At 37.2% G+C, this 10,313-nt stretch overlaps 1 protein-coding gene across 1 annotated transcript in view; it reads right to left on the bottom strand.

The window, feature by feature from the left end:
- Positions 1–4,114: 4,114 nt before the first annotated feature.
- The window catches only part of LOC125398764 (sulfotransferase 2A1-like), a 31,392-nt gene continuing 25,193 nt past the window's right edge, over positions 4,115–10,313 (bottom strand). The window contains exons 5-6 of the mRNA XM_087908867.1: positions 7,390–7,567; positions 4,115–4,303 (exon numbers count right to left, since the gene is read on the bottom strand). Of these exons, the coding sequence (XP_087764993.1) occupies positions 4,191–4,303; positions 7,390–7,567 (291 nt within the window). The 3' untranslated portion in view covers positions 4,115–4,190. The remainder of the gene's footprint in view (positions 4,304–7,389; positions 7,568–10,313) is intronic.

Raw genomic sequence — 10,313 nt, 5'->3', positions numbered from 1 at the left:
TGGAAAAGGGGTATGGGATGAGCTTTGGGGGCTAGAGTTTAATGAGCAGGACCCTCCAGCCAGGAACCTAGTCACTAATCTCTCCAGGTGAACTCAGGGCCCAGAATTTCAGTACAAACTATAAGCAGTATTATGCTAATATATCTAAAACTTTTACCTCTTTTGGAAAACTTAAAAAGATTCATGGAAGCTTCAGGGAGTCATGACTTGGATTCACCAGTCACAGGTCAAACAAATTCCAGATATATAATCCTGTCAATCACCAGCTTAAGTTTCCCCAAACCTACTGTCTATTCTGAAGAGTGGACTCACTCGCCATCTGTCTTCATCTTTCTCTGTACCCCTTGTCTTCATAATGCTACCGTACCACAACTACCAGGAGCATGGATATGGAAGTTTCAAGGGTACAGCACAGAAAAGATTTTCCACTTAACTCCTTCACTTTATTTTATTACTTTAATTTATGTCTGTTCCATCAGATTTTTAATCACTTAATGACTTCAAACGTCTCCAAATAGAAAGCAAATAGCCCTAGACTTGCTGAAAAATAATGTAAACTAGATGCTTCTGATGGAATTTCAAACTGTCCTGAGACTGTGGCTTGAGCCAAAATTTTCAGACTGCTCCAATCCTGTTTCCAGTACGCTAACCACAGATGGTCACTCAGAACCTGTAGAAAAGAGAGAGAGAGAGAGAGAGAGAGAGAGAGAGAGAGAGAGAGGTCACCCAACCTGAACTTCTCTCATTCCTCCCAGCCATTGATAAGCACTCCAAACTTTCCTGATACAGACAACATCCTAAATTCAGCAAATTATAGAATAGATTACAATGGCCCTTATCATCAACAATAAACTGGTATGTCAGGCCAAAAGACACACAGGACAAATAAGTAATTGTAGTGCCTATTAGCATATCAAAGTGCATGCTGACCTCCAAGCTCTCTGGCCAAGTGCCTGTTAGACAGTCCACAGGGATATTCAGTGTCCTGGCTCCTTTCAGCTCTTCTCACTCCATCTTCTATCCCACATTACTCCAGGTTATACATTTTCTTTCCCCAGATTCTGATTCCTATATAACTCTGCTATTCTCTTGACTCTCTTGGTCTTCTTGGTGACTCTTTATCTCTTGGCTTTCTCTTTGTTGATCCTCCTTTCTTGATCCCCAAATCATGGCCTGGCCGATTCTGCAGGTCATGTTTAGTCTACTACTTTCTCTCCCTGTTCTAGACTTTTCCAGATGCCTCTTGCTATATTCTCCAATTTATCTATTAGGAAAACCTTCCCCTTAACCATAAAAATACAAAACAATATTGTATTCTTTCTCCCATTTTCACATTCTGATTTAATATAAGTGTCTTTATGACATGCAAGTAGAAGGGCACTGTGTGGGAAAAGAATGTAATAATAGGAACAAAAGCATGGGACTTGGCAGTGAAAGAGCAAGACTGAGTAAATTACAATGTTGTGCTTGTATATATCAGAGTTTCATAATGAAGCCAATAATTGTATATGCCCACTAAACATTTTACCAAAAAGAATTAAAAGTGAAATTCAAGTATAATATTCTGAGTAGAAATGTAAGTTTATAAAAGTCTTACACCATAGGCTATTTGAATGAGGTTTGAAAGTCTCTCTAAATACAATTTATTTATTCCTTTTGCCCAAATGTCATAGAGTAAAAAATACAGTTTATTGTAGTTTTTTACATTTCCAGTCTACAACCGGCTGTTGGAATAACACCTGATCTAATACTTCATTCAAACAAAACCTTAGATGGTGATAAAGATTTGAATAGTCCTAGAGAATTAACAACAGAAGCAGAAGAGGAACTGACAATGGTTGAGGAAAAATTACAGGAGGCACATGTGGATAGGGTGAACCCAAATCTTAGTTGTATTCTAGTCATATTGCCTTCCAGAATGTCTCCTACAGGAATTTTAATGCAGAGGAAAGATATTATTTTAGAATGAATCCTTTTACCACACAAACCAAGTAAAAAATTAAAAACTTATGTAGAAAAGGTCTCTGAATTAATTATAAAAGGTAAACTGAGACTTCATCAACTAGCAGGTATAGACCCAGCAGAAATTATAGTGCCTTTCACTACTGATGAAATAAAAAAGTCATGCAAAGACAATGAACCATGGCAAAAGGCTTGTGCTGACTTTTTGGGAGAAATTAATAGCAACTATCCCAAAAGCAGTAGACTTAACGTTATAAAAGAGAAGTTATTGGATTCTTCCTCAAATTGTACGTGATGCTCCAATAACTGGAGCCTGTACATTTTGTACTGATGCTAATAAATCAGGGAAGGCAGGTTACAAATCAGATGAATTGAGTAAGGTGGAATAAAGCCCTTATACTTCTGTCCAGAAGGCAGAATTATATGCCATTCTCATGGTGCTAAGGAATTTTAAAGAACCTCTTAATATAGTTACAGATTCACAATATGCAGAAAGAGATATCTTGCATATAAAAACCACTGAATCTAAGCCAGCTGATACAGAGTTGACTTCATTGTTTATCCAGGTACAAGACATAATCAGGAATAGGCTTTGTCCTATGTATATAACACACATCCAATCCCATATGGGTCTGTCAGGTCCTCTAGCACATGGTAATGCAGAAATTGATCAATTATTGATTGGAAGTATGTTGCAGGCCTCAGAATTTCATTAAAAAAAAAGTCACATCAATAGCAAAGGTTTAAAGAAAGTTTTCTATTACATGGCAACAAGCTAAGGAGATTATAAAAGAGATTCCCTACTTGCCCTTTATATAACCAAACATGCTACCTGTGGGGACTAACCCGAAGGGTACACAAAGGAATGAAATCTGACAGATGGATGTGTTTCACTTTGCAGAATTTGGAAAATTAAAATATGTACATCACACCATTCACACTTATTCAGGCTTTCAATGGGCAAATGCTTTAACTCAGAAAAAGCTGATTCAGTAATCACACATTTATTAGAAATTATGGCCATCATGTGTATACCTGCACAAATAAAAACAGATAATGGTCCAGCTTATGTTTATAGTAAAATGAAATGGTTTTTTGCTTATTATAACATTAAGCATGTTACAGGTATACCATACAATCTTAGAGGTTAAACAGTCAAAGAATGATCAAATCAAACTATAAAAGATATGTTAAATAAACAGAAAGGGGTGGAAAATGCCCCCCAGAAATAGATTACATAATGCCTTATTAACCTTGAATTTTCTTAACACTAATGAGAATGGGACACGGCCAGCAGACAGCAAAAAGCTATGTTAAACTCTTTTTTTTTCTAGAATTCCTTTTCAAGGCCTCTCAGGTTTTACATGGACTTAGTCAACCACATTGGGCGCCACTCTGTTGTAAGAGCACAGGGCCCATTGTTCAGTCCAGCCTGGCTAACTTAACCCCCAAAATAACTACACAGAAATTGTATTCATTTAAACACTGCCTGGTTCATTATCTCTAGCCTCTTATTGGATAACTCTCACATATTAGTTGAACCCATCTCCATTAACATGTATCGCCACTTGACTTTGGCTTACCAACCAGCATGAGTCTAACCAGCATCCATATCAGACAGGAAAACCTTGGCATCTGCCACATTGCCCTTCTTCCCAGAAATCTGTTCTGTCTTCCCTGCCTACCGAAAATCTGCCCTATCAACTAGACCAAGGCAGTTTCTTTAATAATCAATGAAAACAACACAAATACAGAAGGACCTCCTGCACCATTAAAATATTACAAGGGTTGTTTTAAAGCTGAAATTACATGAAGCAAATTGGAATTAGCTGACAATGTATAACAGACCAGTAATAAGTGAAGCAAAACAGCTATTTGATGACTCAAGACACCAAGATTCTAAACTGCAGAGACTATTTAGAGGTCAAGAGCATTGTATTACCCTTGTATAGGATCTGATTTCAGTTGCTAGGACCCAAAGCAGGTGTCTTACAGCATCATGTAACTGCAATACCATGAGAATCAATGCACTCTTCTGGCCTCTGAAGGCACTACACACAGAAATGTGTAAACACACACACAATAAAACTAGCACTACTCTACTCCTACTACCTTTATTATTACTACTACTAATTATTAAAGAACGACACAGTTCAATTACAGGATTTATTTTTTGACCACACCCAGTCATTCACAGAAGAAATACATGATTTAAAAGTTTTAAGAATTTATTGCCATGGGAACAGTTCTGGTGGGAAACCAGTCATTTTCTCCTGGAATACTTTATCAAAGGCTTCAGCTTGGGCTACAGTAAAGTGATTCTTCCAGTCTCCAGTCGTGCCTGAAAAATGTGAAGCAGACACAATGATGGGTTAATGATGATTTTAACACAATTACTCCTTAACTTAAAATGCTTAACATATCCCTCAATACTCCCTTCACATACTTGACAAGGAACAAACAGTATATAAAGTGAAACTACCAGTGACTCCCTAGATAATCCTTCTTATGCCTTGCAATAATGTACGAACAGATTCCTACCTCTGTGGGAATATTGACCCACCTTATTCTGTCCAATCCTGTCAACTACAAAATCTAATAGCATCAACACTAGCTCAAACTCGAGATTGCCAGATTATTTCTGCTCCCCACTATACCTGATTGCACCACACTGTTCATCTCAACAGAGTTTCTTATCTTAATTATCCAAGCTGACTTCAAGTGTTCTTTCTACATTTTAGTATTTACTTATAGAAGTTCTGAAAAGCATGCAAGCAGCTTTTAAAACATTTTTAAAATTAATTTTAATTATGTGTATAGGTGCACATGAAAACAGGTGCCTTCAGAAGTTAGAGGCAGCATACCTCTTGGAGCTGTAGATACACACAGTTGTGAACTACATGACAGTAAAGATGCAGGAGACCCAGAAACAGTCACCAGTGAATGTCCCAGGACTCCTGTTTTCAATCAGTATGGTGTTTGGTAATGTATGAACATCTACATTATTTCATCCTCTGTTCTTTTTACAATACTTTGGTTTTGACAACTGCATTATAATATGTCACTAGTTGTAATGTTAAATTGTCCAGCTGTTCACACTGCATAGAGGGCACCTTCACACTAGAGTGTTCATAACTTTCATATAATAATGTCTTGTTATTTTGTTTTCTTAGTAATGCCACTGTAATCATCTCTTCCTTTTTTCCAAGCAGAACTCTGAATCCCCTATCCTTGCTGTATTTTATTTTATAGTTGTGAAACTTTGACATGCTCTACTCATTTCTATTTTGTATATATGCACAAAATCTAATATATTTGAAATGTAAAATGATCCTTAAATTGTAAAAGCTTTCATTTAATCAAGCACATCAGGCAAATGGAACATGCTCAACATGGGTTTGTTGAAAGCATTCCTGAATGAGTGAAGAAGGTATTGGCAATGTTCCATTTTGCTATGCAGAAAAATTAGTCCCTGAGATTTTACCCACCATGATATTGATGAATTCAGGTGAGGCAAAAAGATTGGCAATAAAGGTCAGCCTTTTCCTTATCATATTACTTTCTTTATTAAAGATTTGTTTGTTAATTATGGATATATCATTCTGTCTGCATGTATCTGTGCAAGCCAGAGGAGGTCACCAGATCTTACTACCCATGGTTGCAAGCCATCATGTGGTTGCTAGGAATTGAACTCAGGACCTCTGGAAGAACAGTCATTGTTCTTAACCTCTGAGTAATATCTCCAGATCATCACAATACTTTCTGGAAGAATCATGTAAGTTAATTTTAAGCCTCTAGTAGTATTTATTAAAGAAAATATGAAGAACTCATAATTAAATGCTAATTATTGATATACCATATTCAAATAATATACCATTATTTGATATGAATATAAGACGGCTATCTGTTATGGTGGGATCTTATAAGTATCCTTTCCTACTCTCAGCTTCATTATTTTCATCACTTTTAGAACAAGTTATTTTATTGTTTCCCACACCATGCCTGGCTTTTAATAAACCAGAATAGATGCTGACGTTTCAGAACTTCAGTAAATTCCATATGAATGAGTCAAGTTAAGAGAAGCATGTCTTTGAAGGGACACACATGAAGTTCTAAGTTAAAACATGTGAATATCCTGTGAATCTTACAAGTAAATACTTCTCTTCTTCTTTTTCTAATAATCTCCTCAAACACTGATGTGTCCGGGGACAAGATAACCATACTGCATGATGACTTAACTCTTGTTGGTAAGAAAATTCCTAATAGTTCTGGTAGCTGTAGGTCTCCCAAAAATATTTTTGTTCAGACTGTCCCTGACCTTTTATATGACCTGTATATAGTGGCCTTCTCCCTAGGTCTTTTTCTGTCTCTGTCTAAGATTAATGTCTTAGACATTCATACACAAACACACACATATACACACATATAATCACACACACACATATATATATATATATATATATATATGTAAATAAATATAAATATATCCTCCTGAGACATATGATACTTGAGCCATACTATATTTTGGAAGAGAATAAGCTAAAATCCTATTTTGGTCTCATGATCCACCATTCTATGATGGAGGAAGCTTGAAAGTTAAGGCTGAAGCATCTAAATTATTGGTAGAAGAAAATGAAATCCATTATTCTCTGCTTCCTACATCTATACCCAAGTTCTTTACTCATCTCCAGAGACCTGATATCTGACTCACTCCTTCTTCAACAGAGTCCCATCTCACCAATTATTTGCTAATAACGTGTAGGTGAGATTCCAGGTGTTATACACTCTGGCAAAGTTACTCCTTAATTTTACAGCAATGAAACCATGCCCACAATCTCTTCCCATCATAGAGAGGTAGCACAGACATAGAGAAGATGGATATTGCCATTCCAGGAGAGACAATTCAGAACCAACTGAGTAGCCCTGAGTATGAAACAATTCAAATTTAGGTTGGAAAATACCATCATATTGTAGCAGTGGTGAATAATTTGCATTGTCTTTATGGGACTAGAGTCAGCCTGCTATGAGTCAGCAATCTTGACATATTCAACATCTTTTCAAATCATTTTGAAGGAAGTGATTTCAGTGTTTATCATCCCAGATATATATTTGGTCCCATGCATTGGCATTTTCTTTAGAGTTGAGTTCTAAGATACAGGAAGCCTTACAGAGCCTCATTGCAACATGTCTACACTTTGTTTTATATTGAGGGTACTGGGCATATGCAATGCCAAGATACTCTCCCACAACAAGTCAATTCTTTTTCAGAGTTCCTGAAACCTACATCATCAACATGGAAAGTGTAAGAAACTGTGTTGTAATGAGCAATGACTTTTGAAACATTCCCAACTTTCTTACAGTCTCATTGAATCAACAAGCTCTCCACATATTCTGGCATGTTTTGAAGCTAAATATATTTTTCTTCACCTTTCCTCATGAGATTCAAACCATTAGTAACCGCATCTTCTGGAATGAGGCTAAAATTGGACATTTTATTTTCTTTCATGGCTTGGAAGGAGCTGTACTTGAGGACCAGATCCAGCTCATCTTTCTCTAATTTCTTTCCTAGGAAGTCACAGATCTTCTCTATGGTTCCTCTTGTGTCCTAAAAAGAGAAGAAACAAAAAAGATGTCAATGAACAGAGAGATTTGAGAGAACAGATGCAGTGACGATAACTGTGGATGGACACTGAAAAGGGGGCATGGAGAAAGAAATGTTACCGTGAAATGCAAAATCATTGAAAGATTTGAGGAAAGAAACAGGATATTTACAGATGGCAGAAGTCACACACACAGCATTTTATAAAGCATTGACTTGCAATGTGTCTGATGTCTGTACCTAAAAGACAGAGACTGATTTCTTTTAGGGAGGAGAGGATACTAGAGACAGGATCTCACATAGCAAGACTGTTCTTAAACTTACTTTGTAGTAGATGAAGACCTGGAGCATGTGATCCTCCTGTTTCTAATTCTGTAATGTTGTGTTCACAGATGTATGCCAACACACCCACTAAATGCACTGGGATATTTTTTTCTTTAGACAGAGTCTCACTATGCAGCCTTGTTTGGTGGGATGGAACTTAATATGGAGACTGTACTGACCTCAAGCTCAAATAGGTAAGGGATCCACCACCTGAATTTGCCTCATAAGTGCTGGCATTTAAGGTGTGCACCACCATACCCCACTTGCTTGAGCATTTAAAGAGACTTATAGAGATACTTTCAGGCAGTGATAATTGAGATTGAAGGCAGTCTGCACAAAGATTTTGAGAGAAGTTAATGTTTACACCGTGTAATACTATTTCCTATGGGTAACTGAGAATAATATAGTTTGTACCACTTTCATAAGAATGATGTCAATATTCATTACTTGAGGGTATTTCAGGGAGTTTTTATTCTGTTTTGAGTTAGGATATTATACATAACTCAGATATCCATCACATTCATAATCTTCTTGCTTCAGATACCCATATGATGGAATCACAAATGTGCACTGTCCCAGTTGTTAATTAAAGAATACAGTCATAAGACGGCAGAACCTGGAAATAGTGAAGACTTTGCTTTGAATTCTAGCCTTTTTCATGAAACTCTAAAGTATTATTGGTGCCAAACTCTTATTACATATTTTTCACAGATTCGTAATATTTCTTGGGAAGGTGAATAATCAGGGAAATAACAAAAATAATGTGTTGAATTTTTTGAACAGCAGACTATTGAAAAACTGCATTATCATGCAGCAGATACAGCTGGATAATAATACATTTTATTTAATTTATTTATTCAATTTATTTAAAATAAATAATAAATGAGAAAGTAAAAGATTTTGAAAAGGCAAGGAGTCTTTGGTGTTGCTACATAAATGGAAACTTTCTGTTCCTGAAAGAAAACATTAAGGAACCAAGTTCATTTTGAATGATCCAATTTTCCTGGTTTTGTTGCTCCTTTGTATTTTTCATTAAAAATTGCTTTTTCTGACTTTTGTCAGGGATGCAGGTAGGCTGGCTGCAGATTTTTCATTTCCCTGTGCCCCTCTAGATCCAATCCCCCAGTCTCCTCCCCACTTTTGCCGCAGAAAAATCTGTGGGCACTTCCCCTATCTAGGGTAAATCTCATAGATGTTCTTCTAACTTCACTGCTCCAGCTCAATGTACTATCCCAATACACAAATCCCAAAGTCCTCCCTTGGGAACTCACAGACGACTCTGGCTAGGAAAGAGGTAAGTTAATTGCAGATCATCACCTATCCCTCGTTACTTTGAGTCCAGTTTGCCAATGTTACCCCCAACTATGCATCAGAACATCTGCATTATCCACCCACATCTCTAGTAGATCTCATAGACCACTCCGAACGTCTCTATCCCAACTCATTGCATTGTTCCACGATTCACCTCCACCAAGCATTCCCTGGGAATTCACAGGACAAGATGGTCAGGGAAACAGTTTGGCTAAATGCAGATCTTCACCTCCACATTTGTTACTCCAAGTCCAGTGTCCTAGTCTCATTCCCAGCTCTGTGTAGAACACCTGGTTCAGCATCCCTCCCACAAATGCTACTGTTGCAAGTGGATAAAACAGATCTGAAACTCCAAAGTTCCTTTTCCCTACTCATTGCTTTGTCTGAGTCCTAAAATTCAGAAGACACTCTCTAAGAACCCATATGCCACTCTAACAGAAAAGCAAGTGGGCTAACTGCAGATCTTCCTTACTCCTTCCATTCTTCCAATTCCAAACCTCAGTCTCATTCACAGATTTTTATCAAACTTTCTGCTGTGGTCTATCCTCAGTGGCCCCATTCCCAGGTTACTGAGTAGATTCTGTGGAAAACTGTTTGCTTCCCTACTGTGAGCTTTCTTCTGTCCCTCTTAGCCCATTCCCAATTATATGTGTCAGCTTCCTATATCCAGAAACACATTTTACCTAGAACTTCCAGTGGTCACACTGATCAGGATCCCAGGCAACACAGAGCCACCACACTGTCTAAGTATCAAACAGGTCAAAAGAATAATGAAGAAAGAACCAATGCAACACAGACAGGACCAGATTCAGGACTTAGAATTACAAGTTCCCTAATGTCAGAAGTGTAGAGTACAGCTGCAGAAATGGTGAAATTCTTACAATGCTTTGGTAAGAACTTTTAAAAACCCTACCAACTACTCAGAGACCATATGGAATTGTACAAAACAGTAATCTTTAAATTTAACTCTCATTTTACTTTTACAGGATCCCATAGAAAGAACATCATCCCCACGACAGCTCAAAGCAATTCTAGAAGATGACATCCCCTCTCCCAACAAGGTTTGTCCTTAGGGTTAGGGACACCATTTTGGGGAAGATTATAACTCATATAGGGT

Source organism: Myodes glareolus, chromosome 1, assembly GCF_982192425.1.
Source record: "Myodes glareolus chromosome 1, mMyoGla1.1, whole genome shotgun sequence".
Lineage (NCBI taxonomy): Eukaryota > Metazoa > Chordata > Mammalia > Rodentia > Cricetidae > Myodes > Myodes glareolus.
Note: the sequence above shows the minus strand (reverse complement) of the source record. Positions and strands in the feature narration are given on the sequence as shown.